We start from the raw sequence: 22,006 nt of genomic DNA, 5'->3' as shown, positions 1-22,006 counted from the left end.
ACTAGGTGCATTACCTTGCTTATTCTTTCTGCTGCTTTAAACTGAAGTAAAATAAGCCTATTTCTTGAGCTTGGTGTCTGTGTCCTTTGTGTTAACCCCGTCAGTTGGCAAAACAGGGAAGAATTTGAGAAAATTCAAGTGCAATAATTACACTTTTCAGTAGCATATCAAGTCTGATCTTACTGTACAACTTAATCTAGTCCATTAATTTTGTATATTTGGGAACTCCAGAAACATCTTACCCTGAGATGGTATATATCTGATAGGTTTTGCTCAGCTGTGAAGTTTCCACCTGTCTGTTCTCAGAGGTTAAGTAATGAACAGGAGAAAGCAAAAGCCAAAGCAGAAATAATGGCAAATAATCCACCTGAATGATTTGTAAATACTTCTGTTTTAAGATCTTCCTTGTGTTCTTTTTTTGCACTTTTTGAATGCTTCTATTGAGTGTCTTCATTTTCAAGACCACTGGCAGGAGCAGCTCTGCTAAAATATTCATAAGGGAACATTTTCAAATAAATTAATTTCCTGGGTTTACCCTGGAGACTCTCTAAGATGAATTACACTTACTCAACCTACAAGAATCAGTGTGCCGGCAAAGCAAGAGGGGTGATTCTCCAGTCAGCCCCAGGATCCTCTCCACAGGGCTGAGGGGTGCACTCAAGGGAGTACAAGCTGACCCCTCACAGCATTATCCTCCACCAACAATTTGTGAGCTACCAGTACAACAGGCACCCTGTGAATCACTTCAGATGAGGAGACAGAGCAGAAACTGTGATGTGTTTGCAGATGTGTTTTCCTGCTGCATTCAGTGCCCAGTCCGTTCTCTCTCCAGTGGGTACTTCTAGGGTTTTTTTCATGCTGATTCCACCAAGGGAAAATGCAATAATTCCACAGTGTTTGTGTTAATTTGTTTCTTAAGTCTCTTCCCCTCTTGGGCACCATCCAATTTCTGCCTGACCTCTACAGGTGCATCACATATATTGCCCCAGATTGGCAATAATTGCAATGCAAAGGGAGAGAGCAGAGGTTAGACCAGTACAAAAGGAAAGGGAGCAGGTGGAAACTGAGTTACATTTAGAGCAAAGCTGTTGACTGCTCTCTGCTGTTGTCGCTAGGCCAAAAGCAAGTTCTACCACAAGTTAAAAATGTTCCTATCTCTATTATGAACCTTTGACATATGCTAGTGAGTTCTCTGAGTCCCCGCTCAGGATCTGGTGGGGGACTGTTTCCCATGTCCCTACCCAGTTTCTTCTGCTTGTGTTTCCTTGGATGTCTTGCTCGGTGAGATCCCAGCTGCCTCTGCTGACTTCAAGGGCTGGGATAAAAGAGAAATCAAAGGCAGTGCAATCTGAAATGTGTTTTTCAAATGCTTATCTTCCCTGTAGGAGGGTAAGAGAGCTCCCACCTTGAGGGAGCAACCACTTTTAGTCCACAGAAAAGCATGTGCTGAGCACAGCAATGCCCAAGGAGGCTTAAAGGGAAAAGAAAATTTGTGTGAGTGCAATCAGCCACTGGGAAGTGCCCTGCCTGCAAGACTCAGGCCTATCAATTCCTCGAGCATCAGCCTGTGTGAAACCAGTACTGGTGAAAACCCTGAGAGTGGTTAGGGAAACAGGATTTCCCTGCAGTGTCGAGCTCTGCAGACAGAGCTTGTCTTCCTGATGGTCACAGCACTCTTTCCCTTTGGTAGAAAGATGCTTCTTTAGGCTGTCCTCCCCCTGCACAGCCAACTGTCTCAGCACTGCACCCATGGAGTGGGCAGTACTCTGCGGGACCTTCTCACTCTTCCCAGCCACCCTCATCCACATGCTCAACATTCATTGTCTCTGTGGTCTCTGGCCAATCAGGACCAAAATCAAGTTGATTTTCTAGATTTGTCAGAACCAGGGGTGAGAAAGCTCAGTGACTCATTTGTCACCTGAAAAGACACAATTTATTGAAAAGGTAATGACCCTTACATCTGTTGGGCCAGGCACAGGGCTTGTGTGTGATGTCTTTTTTGTCTGTTCATTCATTGAACCCTAAAACTGGGAATGAGATGGAAAGTAATCACATGCTTATTTCATATATACACATATATATATATATATGGGACAAAACTACATCATCATCCCTGGTCTCTTCGGGTCTTGGATGGATAACCTGGGTGCCATTCATCAGGAATTTCCCGATGTCACAGCTCCACTGTCCCTAGATAGCTTGCTGGCACAGCTCAAGGTAGAGTGGTTTAGAAGAGAAATCGCACCAGTCATACTTCCTTCAACCCTATGAATGCCACTGTCCTCATTGCTCCCCACACCTGTTCTTCATACAAAAACAGACATGAAGACAGTCCTGCTCACTCCCTCTTCTATGAAAACAGGCTGGCAGGGAGCACATTCATCACTCCACCTTTACTTAATACGTGCTGCCTGAAAAAATATAACATTGGCTACCATCTCTGAAGAGTCTACAGTCCTGCCAGCAAGTTTGAATCTTACAGCTATGATTTATGGGGGAATATGTACCCTATCTGCAGCCTTAAAAGCTAAATGGGAGCTGAAGAAAAGCAACAGGAATGTCAGCACAAATCGCCTGGAACATGTTATGGACCAATTTCTCTACAGAGAGCCTGAACATTGCTACTGTTCTATATCCTTTTAACAGCAGCCATTCCCTGAAGTAAAATCACCAAGGGAGGCTGGTGAAGGAAATAACATCCTGAACTTCAGGAGAAGCTGAGAGAAATCAACCAATTCTTTCTGTTTGTGCCTGGGCTCTAATTCACTCACAGAATCAGAGCATCATCGAATACCATGTTGGAAGGGACCTCAAAGATCATCTGGCCCAATCTTTCTGGCAAAAGCATGGTCTAGACAAGATGGCCCAACATCCTGTCTGGCTGGATCCTAAAAGAGTCCAATATTGGGGAATCCACCACTTCCCTGGGGAGATTATTCCAGTGGCTGATTTTTCTCACTGTGAAAAATCTTCCTCTTGTGTCCAGTTGGAACCTCCCCAGGAGTAACCTTACCCATCACCCCTCATCTTTTCCCTGTGACCCCCTGCAAAAAGGGAGTCTCCGTCTTCTTTGTAGCCACCCTTTAAATACTGGAACATGGTGATAAGTTCTCCCCTAAGCCTTCTCTTCTAATCTTACCCAAGGAGAATCCTTTCTTGAAGTCACGCATTTTAAAGCAGTGGGAATTGGACATCTCCTGCCTCAGAGCCTGTCTGCTTCTCAAGCCATTCCCCAGGACTTCAGGAAAAGGCAGCAGTAATGGCATCAATAAAAACACACAGAATAAATGGAAGAAAAAAAAAAAAAAAAAAAACAAACAAACAAAAATTGATAAACAAGGAGGGAAAAAAACTCATTCCCAGGTGAGCAGGAGGAATGAAGAAGTATGTGTTGACTCAGGGGGAAACTGTGTAATACAGGATTTCTCAGCTGCAACCCTTAGGAACTTCACAGTCTCATTTTATAGAGGAAGAAGTGACTTAAACAGGAATGTCTACAGTTGAACTGCAACCTTGTCATGAGTAAAAGTTTCTTACCAGCCTCATCAGACTTGAAATTTTCATCGGGTTGAAATTTGTCTTTGGGCAACGTACTGCTCAAATTTTCAGGATTGTCAGAATCACCAAGAAGATGCTCAAGGCATAACTGGTTTCCCAAGATCTGTGCAGACCTGCTGAATCCTGTAGGAGATTTGGGTGGATCTCTGGATCTGACAAGGCTTAGGTGGGAATAGTTGATTTGTTTCCTCATCGCACTACATCTCAGAGGTTAGCATTAAGCAATTTTAAGCATTCTCATGATGAGCAGTGATTTTGATGATTACAGCCTCAGCATTAGGTATTAGTGGGTTTATGAACTTCAACATGTCTAGATTTTGGCTTAATTTGCTCATCTTGCACAGGGAAACCCCAGGCCAGCTCTTCAGACATTTCCACCAATGGGAGGTATATAGATAAATGTTCTGTAGGTTCTGGACTGATCTTTTTACTCAAGGACCTAAGGGACATTTGCCAGCAAAATGCAAGAAAATGCTTCAGTCAAGCTTAGGCCCCCACTGACCTTCTCCAGGTGAAAAGCAGACATAAGAAATCATGGTTGAAGAGACATTCACAAACATTTATTCTCCAACAGGAACATTGTAAACTATATTTTGTGTGTTATGTTACCTCTAAATATTTTGCAAAATTCAAGGTGGATTTGCAAATAGTTTCTGGCAATGAATAGGGTCTTGAAAGCCAGTGTGTGTTGACAGTTAAGAGAAATAAAAAGGGAAAATAACAGCAAACCCAGACATATAGATCCCCATTTTCAGTGGGGAAATATTTGACCTCTTGTACAGGAAAACTCCCATGAAGGACTCCTTGCACATCAGCAGAGTTAGCAGAGACACAGAGGGTTGGATTGCCAGACCAGTGGTAGAAATCCATCCATCTTTAAAAATCTCCTCCTCTTTGCTGCTTTCCAGACATAGAAAGTGTTCATTGAACAGAGCAATATGAACTTTATAGCAAATTAAACCTGGCACGAGAAAGATGCTAGTCACAAGGAAAAAAATGCCATGTGCTTTGCCAGCAGTAAATCCATGGATATAACCAAGAGCCATGGCTGAGAATACCAAAATATTGAAACTTGGGTGGTTGGTGAGGAACAAGGTGTCCTGTTTCAGCTGAGATAGAGCTAATTTTTCTTCTAAGTAGCTGAATAGTGCTATGGTTTGGATTCAGTATGGGATCCGGTGTGAGAAAAATGTTGATAATGCACTGATGTTTTTAGATGTTGCTAAAAAATCAAGGACTTTTGAACTTCCCACATCCTGCTAGTGCACAGGTGCACAAGAAGCTTGGACGGAGCACAGCCAGAGCAATGGACCCAAACTGGCCAATGGAATTTTCCATACTATATAACGTCACGCTCAGTATATAGATGAGGAATCTGGGGCTCCTAGTTTCAAGATGTTCTCCCCTCTGGGATTGCTATCCAGGGATGGGCTGGGCGCTGGTCAGCATGTGGTGAGAAATCGCATTGTGCATCACTCATTTGTATATTTTATTATTACTATCATTATTATAATTTTTATTTTAACTTTATTTTATTTCAATTGTTAAACTGGTTTTATCTCAACCTACGAGTCTCCTTACCTTTGCCTCTGCAATTCTCCCCCCACCTCCCGGGCAGGGGAGGTTGAGTGAGCAGCTGCATGGTATTTGCCTGCCAGGTGGATTTAAACCACGACACAGGGATAGAAGGGTTTCCTAAGAAAAGATAAACCCTCAAACATCCCCTACTTCCCATCCCTCCATGTGGCCACCTTAATGAGCTCTGTTTCTTGGGTAGGACAGAAAGAGGTCAAGGGAACATGTCTAACACAGCATCCAGCTGAAGAGGGAAAGCACAGAGCTGGTGTTGTAATTACACTTAGTTATTTAGCTATAGATGACTCCACACCAGCTCTTAGGAATAATGCTTGGGTTTTTCAGAGCCCCACTGCGCTCGGCACAAAGGTCTTCAGCTCCCTTCAGAGCCAGAAAGATCTGGAGATGTGACACTGTTTTTTGTCAAGATGTTGATACATGGGCAGTGTGAGAACAAAACCAGAATAAAAGAGAATTATTCTTACAGTGGAGCACCTGTTCCACTTTGTTCTGCACAAGCATAAGGTGGAGGAGAATAAAGACCCTAAAACACCAGGTGTTCTTGAATTTAATAATGTTTTCAACCAACTTCATTCAGGAGATCATTCAAATAAAGAAGAACTGTCTTTCACTTAAATGTGAACATCCAGGAGAGATAAAGTAAAATTTCCAGAAGTGCCTACTGGTTCTGAGTGTCTTTCTTAGTAATTGCCCTATCTGAGGTGCTTCACAAAGGCTAATTCCTCAGCAGACAAGAGCTCAAGGACCTTCAGGTATCACAAGTCACTACTCTCTCTGAGGTAGATGAAGATGTCAGCAATCACAAGAGCTGGCTTCTCAGAACTAGGAACTAAAGGTAAGGAGAGTGTTACTATCATAAATCAGCAACTGTACTTCGCCAATACAAAGTTAATAATAATGTACCTATTAAATGCTGTCTGACTCATGATATTAGGCAGCTCCTTAACATCTCATGTGCTGAGGTGTTTTCAGGAGGTAAGGAACTCCTGCCCAGCTGAGGCAAAGACTTTGGATGACTTCATATCTCAGTCATTAAGAAATAATTTTCCACATTTTCACAGGCTTCATGGGAGTAGTTTTCCGCCTGGAGAGGTTATGTCAGCGCCCATGTCCCCATGGCAGGACCACATTGGGAGAGGTCAATAAATGCAATTGAGCAGGAGATCACAGCAGTTGTTAGTACCTGCTCACTAGCCCAAGGCACCGAAACATGTTCATCACCTGAATGCCAAAGGTGACAAGCAACATTTCTTTTCCCCCTTTTAGACAGGAACTTTCCTTAATTTCCCTCAACTTGCTTCCTGCCTTTTGCACTAGGGGACATCTCTTGGAGATGAAGACTGACCTAGGAGACACCTGAATAGAGTTTGGATGAGGACATGTGTTCCCAAGGGAAGCCAAACAGGTCTGTCACTCTTGCAAGGGTCTGCACTTCTCCACATGACTGTGGTGTTTAACAAACCTGACATGGTTATATGGAAGAGAGATCAAAGAAAAAAAAAAAAAAAAAAAAAAAAAACACAACAAAAAAAAATGCCTAGGGACAAAATACATAGCCTGGAGACAATATATAGAGCCAGGAGGCAAGATATATAACCCTGCTAAAGGAAGTCTAAGCAGTATACTAATTAAAATAAAAAAGGGGGAGAATCTATGAAACTAAGTACCATTCTTAATACGTTACTTAAAATAACACTGTTTCCCTTTCTTCTACACAGAAGAGGGAAAGAAAAGGCTTCACAAGCCTTTATGATAAATTGCATGTAGTTAGAGAAGGCAAGGTATTTACAAGTTGTGGTTAATAGAAATGTTTATCAAAGACAGTGTAATTACCAGACAGCTTGGGTGCCTGAAAACAGAGTTGTTAAAAAAAGATGGGGAAAAAAGCCAGAGGAGGAACTAAAAGAGAAATTCACAGGGACATATGTAAAAGCAAGAGGTTTTCAATCCAAACTGGTGTCTCAGCTCTCTTTAAGTGGTGCAACAAGCACATTATGACAGTGCATTATGGCCAAGGTAAGCAAGTCATATACCTGTAGTAGTGGGAATAAACAACAATAAAAGGTCAGGAGGTGTGGAGGGTGTCCCTATCCATTGTTTGATGGCATGGTTAGTGAGTAAGACACTTGAGTTTCTTCCTCAGCCAAGCCAAATGGGACTTATGTACACATTTAAGGTTAAGTACATCCTTAAGTGCTTTGCCAATTACCATCCCCAGGTAATTAAAAAGACGCCTCTGAGATTCCAGCTCAGAGCAGTGCTGGAGGCTGCTTCATCAGAGATGCCAGCTGCAGGTGAGATGAACCACAGTGGGGCTCCCCACCAGCAGTAATTGCAGAAAGAGTCAGCCACGTGCCTTGGCCAAGCTCCTTGCCAGACGAACACCTCCCTCAACCCTAAATCCCATAATGATCATCACAGAAACGCCTGTCCTGAGCTGCCCAGGCAGCATTGTCATTTAGCAACCTTCCTTTTTCACCCCTCGAGGAGGTTTCATTTCAGCACAGAGGGAAAGTAGTGACTGTGTATTTTGTACCTTGTGAACCCTGGCTGCAAGGAGGAGTCTACCAGCCAGCACCACTGATTATATCCCTGATATGCTCAGTCATTGAGCCAATCGAGTCCTACTAGACAAATTAGCAAGTAACGCCTTTGTGTCATGTTTACATGGATTTCTCTTTAAAACTGTGGTCCACCTGTGCAGAGTCATCCATTTCAGAGACTTTTTACTCCATTCTCAAGGGGTGTATTTTGAAGGTCAATTTGTTTTTAAAAGCTGCAGTATTTAGTAGACGACAAGCACATCTTTTGCTCTTGCCATTTTTTTGTTTACAAATGGGCCAAATATTTATCCCACCTGGAGCACACTGATGTGAAGGGGTTAATATTTGCAAAATGCTTTAAAAACCTCCAGCCACAAATTCCACACCTTCCTCCCAGATAAGCCATAAAACAAAGCTGGTCAAACAGCCTGGCGGCTGCAACTGCAGCCAGGTTCAACGTGGAAGTGGGAGTCATCCCAATTAGCAGATTGTAATTGATGCTTCCATGGCCAAAAAGCCTCAGTTCACTGTAAAAGCAATGTCCTTATGGCAAACACTGGCTATTTCTGTGTTTGTAAATTAAACAGTGGCTGGGGATGTTTCCTGTACTGGAACACCATTGTCTGTCTTGACTCTGGGAAGGTTTTAGTCCAGGTCAACTAACACCTTGCTGGTTTGAAAAAAATAAATGAGGCATTACAAATGAGTGATTTTTAAAGTTTTCTGTAAGAAAACATCAATTATAAACAAATCAAAACAAGGCTACACAATGCTGTATGGAAAATAGTCCAAGTCCAAATGCAAGGTACAAGTAGTACAAATCTGTAAACATCTCAGAAAGAATATTTTATTCCTGCTAAAACTCTCACAGGTTTTACAATGTTAAGCAACACTAACAGGGGTCAGGTGTTTTGGGTTAAATCATGTTAAAGCTGCTGGTGTTGAAGTAGGAGGAAGTGTGAGTCTGTGTCTCCACACATGGGAACCGCAGCATCTTCAGGGCACAACCTATCCTTTTTTCTGCAATCCCTAGCACAAAGTTTCATTATTACAATTACAGTAACTGCACATGCTTAATTTATAACCTTATTTCCAGGCAAACTCTATCAAAAATTTAATCTAATTTTTATATTCACTCATTATCTAAACCAGTCTGATTTTGTACTGTGGTTGGTGCTGGCTGTTCAGATGGAAAGTTCATTCTTTCTGCCCCTCTCACCTATGCCTATTTCTTTTGATCCCTCTTCCCTTGATGTGTCTTTTTTTATTATCTTAGGTTAAAAACCTTAACTCAGATAACCTTGCAAAACTTCATCTGTCCTGCTACATCCCCATCAACATCATTTGCCAGTAACTCGCTATTTATTCTTTTTATTTAAGAGCAGTCTTTTCACTCAACACTCACGTAGCACTGAGTGTAATAAATGCAGCTAAATGTCTATCATTTTCCCAAAAAAATTCTGTACGGTTTGGGCCAGGGACTCTTTCCAATAGTTTTGATGCAGCCCTCCTACCTGGGAGAGTAAGGGAATTTGCAGCATTTGCACAGCTGTTTATTGCTTGTTGTTCTCAGTAGCAAAAATAATAATTAGAAAACAAACCCAAAACCAACCAACCAAAAAAAAAAAAACCTTACAAGGATATTTAATTTACTAAGAAGCATATAGGCATTGCTTTTCAAAGCACATGTTTGTAACTTTGTCTTTGGAATTTTTAAAAAGGTTGCCATGGCTTCAGAAATGAATGGCCAGAGGAAAACAGCAGACCGCATTGCTTTAGTTCCTGCAGAAGTGAAGTTAACCCCGCTGACACCATGCTGAGAGCAATACCCCACCTTTGGCAAAAATCTACCTTTCAAAAAGGCTTCCAACCTTGAGCTGAAGACCTCAGCAAGAAAATGTATCTATTGGTACAGAGAGAAGTAAAAACGGTCAGCAGTGGTCTAGAATATGTGGCCAGGGAGAAAAAAAATACTGAGCTTATTTAATCTCGGAAAGAGCAGATGTGAAGCTGAAGATAAGAAAAGTTTTTGCAGAGGATATCTTAGCACCCAAAAACTCAAAAGACTGAAAAATGGGTGGGAGTAATCCATAAAGACAAGTCTTTCATAAAAAAAGCAGAATGGTCTGGATGCTACCTCCTGCTCGTGAAGACACAAAGCCACAGGTAGCCAAAATTAGGGGGGGGTGTTGTGGGAGAAAGCAGTCTTTTCTGGGTTTTCCTCTTGCAATCTTCCCCTGTACAACCACTAAGAGCCAATGTCAGAGGCAGCACACAAACCAGATGGACACTTCGGTCTGGCCAGGAACGGCTGTTCTCCCCTTCCTAAGCAGCAGGAGCCCCACAACTTCCCTGGGTAGTTCTCTCTGATGCCTAATCAGTCCTACTGCTAAAAATAGCCGCTGCTTATTCATGCTAAAATCATTCCAGTAATTAATAGAAAATTAATTCAAACCAGGCTGCTATGCCCCTGAGAGCGTACGACCTTGCTTTGTGCAGTGACGAAGAATTAGCCAAGGTCCATCCAATGTGAACCATCAGAGTGGGAGAAACAGGCTGTCCCTGAACTCCTGACTTTTTTTCTTCCATGCAGGGCTCGTGGACTGCAAGGTAGGAATGACATCCATTACTTTTCCTATTACCTCTTTATCTGTTTTGGCCCGCAAGTATTTTGCATCGTTCTTAACATTTTCCTGAAACCCTTGACATTTTCTTTGGTGGTTTTATCCTGTTTGTTGTTGTTCTTCTTCCTTTCTGAATGCTGTTCTTCTAGTTCCGTAAGTCTTAACCTCCTATATGGAAATATGGTTTCTCTAGTTGCATTGCTTGTCCATCTCTCTGTCCACGTATCTGTCTGCCCATGCATCTGGCCAACTATCACCCTACCTGGGTTCAAACAAATTCAATGAGGAGAAAGGCCTCAAAGGTCTAGACATACTCTGTTTTGTGAAAATGAGTTGAACAGAAGAGAAATACCAAAATAAGTGCTCCCACCAGAGAAATCTCAGCTCCTCAACTGTTCTTAGAAGCAGCAGCCAGCTGGCCAGACAAAAAATCCATACCCTGAATATGATGCCTTTGCCCAGCCAAAGAAAAAGGAGTTTTAGGAGGGAGCCAAAAGGCAAGTAACAATACACAAACAGGGAATTGGGAGTTTAGAGGACAGAGGATACATATCCATGGCAAACTAAGCTTTATTAGTTTTGTTACTCATGAACGAAATGCACCCCGTTATCTGTGCCCAGGCTGCAGGGTCTGCAAATCCTCCACTTGGGTCCTGTCGAATCTCTGTTTTAATCCCAGGCACTTTCCTGTCTCTATCCTTTGGCATCACAGTTTTTGCTGAAGACACTGAGGAAGGCTGTTGTTAAGTTGTGTGCTCAGTGCAGGGCTGTGGTATCGATTACAAAAAAATCTATGTTTGGGGTTGGTGGCACTTCTGAAAATGTTACAGCGAAGCAGCGTATGCTATTTTTAAAGATCAAGTAAGCAAAAGGATCTCTGACTCTTGCTCAGGGATGTGTGAAGGATGATTTCATTCCAGTAACAAAACCAAAAATGCAACTGCAGGGAACAGCTTTGCACACCATATGAACACTGGTTTGTTTTTTTTTTTTTTTCCCTTTTATGTGTGCAATTATTGCTGAGCACCAGACAAAACATCACCGTCTGCAAGGTAGTGGCCTATTTAGGGCTGAGTATCCAAGCTCCCACTGCAGTCAGTAGGGATTTAACCAACAAATGGAGCTGGGGGGACAATTTGCCTGATCCAGTTCAGATGTCAGCTTTAGGATACGTTGGACAACACCCCATGCTTCCTCGACCAGATCTCCCCTGAGCATAGAGAGTGGCCTGGGTGGTAGGGCCAGATACAATACTCAATTTCATCAGATGAGCTTATTGTTTGTGGATGACATGGGAAGAGACTCTGAGATTCACTGAATCAGAGTATGAGACAGGAAGATGAAAACTGTTAATCTGAGGATACACCAAAGAAAACTTTGAGGATACAGCAGGGAAACTATGAAGTAATGATAATCTTTTTCTAATCTGTATTGACTACTTTGGCAACTTAGATACTGTCAGGATAAGAGGGCAGTGCTTCAAGTTAGAAACGATTTAAATCCCCTGGGGCTGCTTGCCAAAGAGCCTCCTAGCCAGTACTTAAAATAGGGTATAAAGACAGAATAAATCCCTCTCTCTAGAGCCATTCATATACACCTTATTTGGCAAAAAAAAAAAAAAGGTCTCTTTTCATAATGACTCCAAGAAACTGTGGGTTGATTTTTCAAATTAATTTTCCAGCTAAACAGTTGAAATAGGACAAAATGACAGATATTAACCAGAATTCTCATTATGTCTCCTGGTTTGTACCACTCATCTGCTGTCCTAAACATTGGAGCATTTGATAAAGCAGCCAGGAAAAAAACCTTTTTTAGTAAAACAGTTTTTGTAAGAATTTGCCAATTCATCAAAATCGAATTGCTTCACAACACTGCATCTCTCTGGCCCAATTAGTTTATAATTAGTTAACACAAAGTGGAACAGTTCTAAGAGGAGGGACAAAGACAAGTACAATCTGAATTCCAGTATCTGTAGATAGAGGTCAAGCAAAAGGAAATATGACTTAAAAGAACCGATCCTGTATCTCCCACATCTTAATTGCATGTTGTAACCAGCAGAGTTTGGTTATTCTAAATTGATCTTGCACTCTCTACCTGAGTTTAATTGCAAAATCCATCCTGGACTTAAAATAGTCTTATTATTTCTGCAGAACATTTATTTGTCAACGAAATGGTATTTTCCAACCCAGAAAACATTTTGTCAACAAATTCACAACTAAGTCACAAAGCAGCCCTGACAAACATGTTCCCTCAAGAAAATACTTTCCCCATACATAAGACCGTGAGCTGAGCTCCGGTGCCAAAGTTTCTTCCCTGAGTTGTGCTCAGTTGAGGTAAGTAGTACTACCCAGGAGTACTGGCCTCAAAATGAGGACAAGAAGGAGAAAGGATGGACCATAAGTGGCCATGCATTGAATGTCACATGAGGAGCAATTGTCCCTGCTGGTTCTATATGGGGCTTTGTGTGTCCAGCCATCAGGTCTATGCTTTTCTACCTGGATTGAAAATCTCATCATCTTCCCCGTCAATATTCCGTGGTTTCCTATAGGAGTCAGAGCAATCAAATCATTTTCCTGATGGAAGGAAAAGGACATAGACTTGGAAGCAGCTAGGGTGCTTCAGGGTCCTGGTCTGAGGTCTGACGTTGCCCTGTGGTGTGATCTCAGGAATGTCACGTTTTCTGCCTGTATTTCAAACTACTTTTCGTTATATCTGTCCACAGGAAACTGAAACGCCTGGTATTCGAGGGCATCAGAAAGTGTTTTGAGAGGGAAAAGCAAGCACAGAACTGATTTGTGATCATAGCACAGGCTACTCTCCCCACACTTCACCCCAACTCCAAAGCGTAGGAAAATGCACTCCTTTCTTCCTGCAAGCAACTCAGAGATGCGCGAGGCATTGCCAGCAGAAGCTGGCAGGGATCCCACACTCCGAGTCTTTTACAACCAAAAGAGCTTAGCAATTAGCAAAATAACAAAAAAAAAAAAAAAATGTCAAATGCATTTTTGATGCTCTGAAGTTGCTGAGATTTTAAACAAACAGTCTGGGTTGCTCCCACACAGCGAGAGGTCTGTGCACCGGCAATGCAGCAACAGCACCACCATATGGGAATCTCCAACCCCTGCAGCCCTCAGAATCTTGTCCATCTACAGTTTGCTCTGCAGACAAGATTAGCACCATGGTGGGACTAATTTGCAGCAATGGCATTGATTTCGTGGTTGTCAGCAAGAGAGCGTGTGATGTGAAGGTGAACTTTTTCTTCCAAGGCTGGTCAGGATAGCTTCTGAAATCTGAAATCCTGAATGGGAATAGCTGGGCGTTTGGATCTGTGCCTGGCCTCTTATAGAAATACTCAAGGTCAGACAGGCTCCTTGCTTATTAAACCTTTATAATGTTCACTGTTTGTACTTATTTGCACCTACATATCTCAAAACGCTTCCCTTGGGATGAAGGAGTCATGAGCCCTATTTACCATTAGCAGAAGAAGAGGTACAAAGAAGGGAAGGCACATGTCAGAGGTCCATCAGCAGCCCAGTGACAGAGATCCCAAGACCTTTCTGTCTTTGCTCAATGTTCTGGTCTTAATGACAGCTCTGGTCTCTGTTGCTGGACTCTGGAAGTTGTCTCAGTCAGCCTATCCTTGCCTCCATGAGCTCTAAAGCTTACTTGAACAGCAAACCTAGAAGTAAATCCTTGTAGTGTGAGCTAGACCATGACATGCAACAGTGTTAAGCATCTACAGATGTAGCAGTTGGAGTCTATCTCTGTTGGCAGCCAAGGACAGCCCTGGAACAACAGGAATCATGTTTCCTGCTGCTGGGCCAGCATCGTGCCTGTCCATCACAAGACATGTGCACAGGAGAATGGAAAACAGCTGAAGGGTTGATAAGAAATACTTTAGGCTGAGATAGGGGACGTACTGTGGCCTTTTGTCACAAGTAAAGCAAAGCCTGCCTGTAATCACGTTCACAGTTAGAAGAGGGTACGCACGACTAGCTACTCCAGCTCCTCCTGACTGCAAGCTATCCATCCATCTCTCAGCATCTGTATATCTAGTCATTTTTAAATCTTTCTTTCCCCTTATCTATCCATCTGTCTTCCTGTCTATCCAATCACATGCCTCATTTAGGATCTGCGCTTCCCTCCTTGCAGAAAATCCTGTAATGTGATTTGCCTTATTGCCATCTCATGACTCAGTTTCATTTATTCCCCACCCATTCTGACTTGGGACAGGGTGCTGCTCCTGAGGTTGCTTGCCTTCCCAGGAACACAGCTGTGCAGCTGTTAGAAATTACCACTTTGATGGCTAAAATTGGCCACTAAAATCCCTTATCATGCATGCCCTATCCCCACAGCATGAGTAGATTTGAAGACATCACTGCAGATAGTACCTGCTCATTCACTGCACATGTACCAAATACCTTCCAGGAGTGGAAAAGTCAGTAAGAGTCCCTCTGTAGCCCCTTGCAACCTTCACACACGTACTTCAGAACATCCCAAAAAGGACCTGCAAGCCACACTCATGCTGAGCAAGCAATGCATTGACATCTCTTCAGGGCCAGGCAGCCTTGGAGAGCAGCTCCTGTTGCTCTTACACTTAATTCTGTCTTGAATTAAGACATTTGAGAAGGTGTTATACCTCTGAGCTCGGAATCCCCTGATGACCTGGTTCCTTCAAAAACTACAATTCATTCAGGAGCCTTGATGAGCATGTAGAACTTCATCTTAGTTTTCTCTTTGCTGGGTTCTGTTGTTTGTTTTTTTTTGTTTGTTTGTTTTTTTGTTTTGTTTTGTTTTCTCTTCTTCTTGTAAAAGACATCCCCATGAAAAAAGGTAATCTGTGTTTAAGTCTTAATACATTATCTCTGTCATCTTGCAGATTTCCCTACAGCCTCTTCAGACCACCTAGCCAAATGGTTGACACAGCCCAGGATATCAGACCAACTTTCTTTTGCCTTCAGAGATACTTGCTATCTCTATCCAGATTTCCAAGGCACCATAATATCTATTATCTTTCCTGTCCTCAGATTTCCAGCTCATGCCTACTACTGTTATCCAGCTCCTCAGTGATCTGTGACACCATGCTCTGTACAACGATCCACCACCACTTCCCCAACCTGACACCAGGCAGGTGAACCAGAATACAGCAAATAATCAAGCCCTCTTTCCCTCCCTCCCTCCTCAACAGACAACTCCAAACCTCTAGCTATCAGGAATCTGCAGTGACAACATGAAATAGTGTAAAAATAAATAAAACTCAAGAGATCTGTAGACGTCCTTATATTCCCTGGGGAAATAGATGGTCTTTTTCAATGCAATTAGATAAACTAGAGATTATATAATATCATTATGCACACACAATCTCATGGACAACTGCATGTTAATGTATGTGTAATAATTACAACAGGGCACGTTTGCCATCTTCAGGAGTTGAGCAGGAACTGCACACAAATGTTCAAAAAACCAGTGAGGAGCAACAACTGATGCAAGGATCTAGGAATGACCAGGTTCCCACACAGCCTCAGGCTGCAGCCAAGCAGGACTGAGACAGGGACAGGCTTTTAGCTGTGTGTGTCCCTTTCACAACAATATGAGTCCCGGTCTTCACTGTCGGCCCCGATACTGTTCAAATAAAAAGAATAAAAAGAAATAATAGTGCTAGAGAGTTTGACGGGCAGCAAGTCAGGCTGCTGCGGATGAAAAGAGCACTCTCTCTTGCTTATTGATTCGTTTCTTGAAGGAAGAAATACGTAACTCAAGGCCTGGGTGGATTTGATGAGGTGACCAGGTAATGCTTTTCCCCTGGCCCTATTCTTCCCTAACACAAGGAACCAAACCCTACAAGTACAATCATTAGGGATTAAAGAAGAAAAATAACCTTAAATATCTCTAAATAAGTAACACCAGAGTCTGAGAGCATATTTCCACTTTATTTATCCACCTGTTCCATAGAAATTAGATGTCTGCAAAAATATGATGAAGCAAAAGTCAATAGACAAAGGAAGAAGGTGCTGGGTTGGTTGTTTTGTTTTCTTTTTAAACAGAAGTTCGAGAGTCCAAGGGGAAGCACTTAAGATCCCTACAGATGAAATAGGTTTTTCGATTTTCAAAATCATCCCCTGCACCAGATTCTCCACTGGTGTAAATCAAGGCAGTGCCATTAACTTCATCAGACTTAGGCCAGCTGACCTTCCATCACTCATCCCACAGCAACTGATAAAGAGCAATGAACCACTAATATGCCAGCACACCTTTCTTTCAATTTGAAAAAGTGCCTGGCATCCTAAGAGCTAGCCTGCACGAGAACAAGACTCTGCAGGCTATTACTGCAAAGTGCTAGATTCCTGAGATTTAACATAAATCCTAAATAAAGAGAGAAACCATGGCAAATTGAATTTATCAGAAATGCCTGGTTTATACCTGTGTACTGAGAAGTGGTCAAAGCACATGAGGGATGGGAGAGGTCTCCAATCAACGCACCAAAGCAAACTTTCACAGTTCAGTTTGGAATGTTGCTGACCTCACCCTCATTAGTGATGAGAAGTGACATTTCTTTGACAAGCCTGAATTGTTTACAGTGCACGCTGATGTGAGTTCAAGTGCCAAAACCGTATCCAACCTACACTAGACAGAGAGACTGGCAAACAAAGAGAAGCATGCCACGGTGCAGACTTGGCAGATAAAAACAATACCAAACAAAACCATCACAAAGTCCCTTTGGTTTCAACACACCTAAAAATTTGAAATGGCCATTGTCTTTTACTAGACTACAGACAATACATACGAATAAGGGCAAATGAGCACCTGGATGCCTGGAAGAGGCCAATGCACTGTAATTTGTCCACATACCTTTCTACCACATACCATGAGTGTCACAGAGATACTCACACATGCAGATAGTGGTGGTGGTGTTTATTAAAAGAACATTTTGTTGTTTAAACACAATAGCTCCACTCAGAATAGCAATGGGGGTGGAGAGACTTGTTCATAGGGTGCAACCACAGCAGCGTCTGTTGGCTCTGGGGAAATGCATAAGGCCAGCTTTGTTCTAAAGAGTCTGGGTTTTTTTCCACTCATGTGAATGCTTTGCCTAAGGGTAGGAGGAAAGGCGGGGGTGTAGTGGTAGAGGGGAGCCACTGGTAGCTCCAAGAGGCTCCAAGAGGCACCTAACATAAATATCATCACTACAAACCAACCCCTCCCTTGGTCCAGTGAGCAGCCTCGCTCAGGTGCCTTCGCAGGATAACCTTCTGGGCATGCCCGATTGCTGCTTCCCACAGCATATAAACTGCCCAAAAGGAAACAACCCATATTCAGCATTCGAGAGGCTAATCCAAAATGAAGGCTTTCATTGTCCTCCTGCTGGGAGCGGTCCTGTGGTTGGACTCAGGTAAGACAGCCTGGAGAGTTGCCCTTCAGCAGATCTTCAGCTAGGAGAAAAGACTCGTGATGGTGTTTGACAGTGAAGGAAGAAATGCTGATGCAGTTATCATATGAAGACATTTGTTTTTTGATGGGATAACCTGGGTGTTGTACAGAAAAAAAAATGCATATTCTCACCTTGCTGATGGTGTGATCCTAGTGTTAGGCAGAGCAGCTTCCAGGAAAGATAAATCCTATACAAAACTGAATTCAATTGAAATCAAAGTTATTTAAAACAGACCATATAGTTATGTGCGTATGTCATTTTTTTTTCCTAAGTGGGGTGGGAGGATTATTATTCTTCTTCTCAGGCTATCAAAATTGCAGCACTTCTGCAAAGGTAAGTTTTGTTTCAACTTTTTCTCTGACTATTAATTTCAAAAGTTGCCTTTGACACTGCACAGATTGTCAGAATTTTAAGGGGACAGAAAAAGGGAGAATGCCATGGTGTGCTATTACATAAAATGGATGGGTGGAATTCAGACACTGTCAGGTTTTTCTAGCCTCACTGGGAATAAATTATTTTAAACCATCTTTTCCTTATTACCATAGAACAGAAGAAGCAGATCTGAGCAGAAATGTTTCTCAAACAACAAAGGATGTTTAAGGAATAGTCTGAGAATGGGCTTGTACAGTCCTGGCCAGACCCTCTCCTCTGCCAGAGTGCTCTGAAATTTGACTTTCCTTGCACTAAAAGTCAGATAAGTGTGAGAACAGAGTGCAGGACTACAGACAAACTGGGGTTTGGCTCCTTGCCTCTATGACTGCGTCAGTCATTTATACAAGAACAACTTGGACAGAGGGAGACCAAGTGCCTCAATTCACTTCTTCCTGCTCTGAATAATACTTATATCTAAATAGGGTTTTTCTGTGTCCTAAAAGAGTATTTTAGGCATTAGGGTATTGACTTGAGGGATTCATAATACAAGCCTGGTTGTCAGAGGTTTAAAGTATATATATATATACATATATACCTTAACTCTCACACTTGCAGGGCTCCAGTGATGCCCTGGGGCATGGGTAGGTAGTAGCAACAGGTAATTGCACCACAGTCTCACTCCTCTGGGGACTGTTTTTCATCAGGGTTAGAGCCTTGTAAGCTGCAATGGTTATTTTGCCTTTGCTTGATGCACGTAACAGCACAGCAGATGTTAACAGCACTGACTTGTGTCCCCTATAGACCAGCATGTCCATGAGGAGGTGGAAACATGTGGTGACCTGGTTTTCAGAGGGAGGTGAAATCCATATTTGAACTTCGCTTTCTAAGAAGGGGTGATGGAGAGTGTGTATCACAAATTGGTCCAGCAAAGACAATGGGCTGGAAGAGACCTTACAAATTGCCTGTTCCAGACCTTCTTCACCTTTCTTCCCTCTTGGCTTTCCCTTTTTCATCCAACTCTGGCAATGCCCGAGCTAAGGCTCACAAGTCCACCTGGTAAAACACCAATGTCTATAGCGGCAGACAAATAGTACGTCCTTCTGGGGACTTCATCTCTCCATCCCAGCTCAGGAGGTGGGAATATCACAAAAGGCCTGTTCCAGACAGGACCTGTGTTAGGCATCGCAAATTCAGAGGAAGAAGCATGTGGGAAGCAATTCCCATTGACTGATGAGACTAGTCAGTGATATTATCTATCCATCTGATCTCTTTTTGATTCCTCACTGCACTGACTACATCTGAAACATCTTCAACACCTGCAAAACTTGTCTCTCGGTCCATGTGAGTGTACTATTCTCCACCAAAAATGGAAAAAGCTTGTTTTCCCAGTAGCAGAAGTTCTATCATCCTTTGAGGACCCACGGGAATAGTCCTGTTTCCCAGTGGAAGCGCTAAGTTGGGTTCTCTGAAGATCTTCAAATAAATTTATATTATAACCCCTCTTGGTTTCTTGCAGGTTCTTCTTTGCAGTGTTACAGCTGCACGGCACAGCTCAGCAACTCCAACTGTCAGAAGAAAGTGGACTGCAAGGATAAGGAAATATGCAAGACGGAAGTGTTCAGTAAGGCAAAGTGGGGGTGGGCAATATCTTAGTTATGATGTTGGAGCCAAGCGTGGTCCCAGCTTCGGTGTCCAAACCAGCCTCACCGATTCTAGATGTGGGCCAGCAAAGCTCTGTGTGCAGCAGGAAAAGAAAGGCCATCTGGGGAAAAAAGAGTGGTGAAAAAGCTTTCAGAAAACTTTCATGTTAAGTAGAAATGACAGAAGAAAAATATTTATCCCTTGGTGATAACTGGTCCCTTGGTAGTGGTGCTGACCATCACCAAGTTCTCTCCCCACACTGGCTACAAGAGTGTTATTACAAAGTCATATTAGCATGCTCGTGCTGTACCCCATAAATTCCTCAGTGTTTGCCAAGAGATCATGTTAAAAAATGAGGAGTATGGCCAGTACAGTGCCAGTGCCTAGAACGAATGTCAGGAGGGTGCAGCTGCACTTGACATTGCAAATATCTACCTATGTCTCTCACCTGTATAAAATTAGGTTTATTTCTCTTTTGTAACACCAAAAATTATTTGCTTACAATAGTTAAGTTTATGGCTTTGAAAAATTTGGAACACGAATTAAAATGTGAGGGGCTAAATCTGGTGAAATCTAATCATGAAATTAGGAGAAGAATTCAATCACAGAGCTGACTTCCGGTGAATTCAATGAAAAGGATAGAATTCCACCTAGGCCCATATACAGCCAGCTGTGAATGCAACCACCTGTCTGTCTCTGGGTAAAGTCCTTTGACAGATTATGATTTAATTCTCCAGTTCTAGATCTGGCAAAAAAAATGTTAGCCCTGTCCAGATCTGTGGTGACAGCTCAGTTGCTCTTAGACCTGAGGCACAAAACCCATCAGTGGCATGTTCAAACTCATCTCTGTCAGGCAGTAAATGTAATACCTCCAGCAGGCATTGTCCTTGTTGGAAATGTGTAGACCCATGGCTCCAGGAGAGCCAACACATTTTATAGCCCACTGGACCTATACTTTCAATATGCCAAAGACTTGGTACCCAGAATAGATTTTGCAAGATCATATCTCATGCAGACCATGACCTGCTGGTAACCAGCAGTTACTCAGTATCCACAGGCAACAGAAGAATAGTTTCTGCCTCTCAGAAACAAATCAAACAACTCTGTCATCTGTGAAATGGGGGTAGTCATGTTTCCATAACTTCCCTGGGTGTTGAGAGGCTCCGTGTAACAAAGACATATAGGATACAAGCAAAGATTACACCACATGCTTGCTCCTCAACTGTTAGTAGCTTAGACTCTCCAACAGAGGTGTTAATGGCTGCATTCATTATTAATTAATGGCTACTTTCATTATTAGGACTTCTGTAGTTGATGCTGTTTTAGAAACCCTGAGAACTGTGCTGTGGAATACTCCTCCTTAAGCATACACTTGGGGATTGAAACACTTCCCCTGCTCTGCTGACAAACCAACACCCCAAAAATACGCCCTGCTACAGTAAAACATGCAACTGTTTGGAAACATTGATTTTTTTTTTTTTCCTGAGAAGTGAGTTCAGATAGGCATAACACCTCATTATTCAGTTCCATGAGGCTTGGCTTAGCTTGCCTTGAATCCTTATAGTAATGGTCTTTCTTTTCTTCCAGGGGCTGCAACGCTTTTCAGCATCATCAACAAGGGCTGTGACTCATCATGTGAACCACTCTATCAGGACATGGGCGTAGGCAGCAGGAACGTCTCCTGCTGCAGCAGCAACCTCTGCAATATCAATGCAGCAGGCAGCGTGAGGTGCAGCTATGGGATGGCAGCAGGGATCACAGCCAGCGTGCTCTGGATCTTCCTGAACAACAAACTCTGAGGAGAACAGAGGACTCCCATGAGCACAGCAAGTCTTGGAGCACCCCTCTTCTGATAGGAATTGTAACTGGGAGCAGATCAGTGTGTTGGGCACACAGCATCCTTGGAGCTGATGGCAGATCTTTGCCGTATGATAGCTTCTTCATTACTGTTATTGTATTGTAATGCTACCAAATAAGAAAATACATGTCCATGCTATCTGCATAATATCTAAATATACTTCTTTCTGAACCAAGTGTGAGTGTGTTACCTCTATATCACTTAGTCATTTATTTCTGCACCCAGAAGCAACTGCAGGTGGGTCTGTTGCATGTCTGGCCAATGTTCAATCTTGGTCATTGCTGTTTAATGCCAATATATGTTGAGAGGCACCATGGCAGAGCAAAATAGAGGTGGCAACCGCACTTCCAAAACTTGAGGGGCTTATGACCAATTCTGGAGGGCA

General features: G+C 42.7%; 1 protein-coding gene across 1 annotated transcript; it reads left to right on the top strand.

The window, feature by feature from the left end:
• The first annotated feature begins 17,410 nt into the window (after nucleotides 1–17,410).
• On the top strand, nucleotides 17,411–21,797 carry LOC104362925 (prostate stem cell antigen). The gene is made up of 3 exons (XM_009969307.3): nucleotides 17,411–17,711; nucleotides 19,639–19,743; nucleotides 21,351–21,797. The coding sequence occupies exons 1-3, from the start codon at nucleotides 17,660–17,662 to the stop codon at nucleotides 21,560–21,562; spliced, it is 369 nt and encodes a 122-aa protein (XP_009967609.2). The 5' UTR covers nucleotides 17,411–17,659; the 3' UTR covers nucleotides 21,563–21,797.
• Nucleotides 21,798–22,006: the final 209 nt, after the last annotated feature.

The sequence above is a fragment of the Tyto alba genome, unplaced genomic scaffold (genome assembly GCF_018691265.1).
Source record: "Tyto alba isolate M040663 unplaced genomic scaffold, T.alba_DEE_v4.0 Super-Scaffold_9, whole genome shotgun sequence".
In the NCBI taxonomy this organism is placed as follows: domain Eukaryota; kingdom Metazoa; phylum Chordata; class Aves; order Strigiformes; family Tytonidae; genus Tyto; species Tyto alba.
This window is presented reverse-complemented; position numbering and strand designations above follow the sequence as displayed.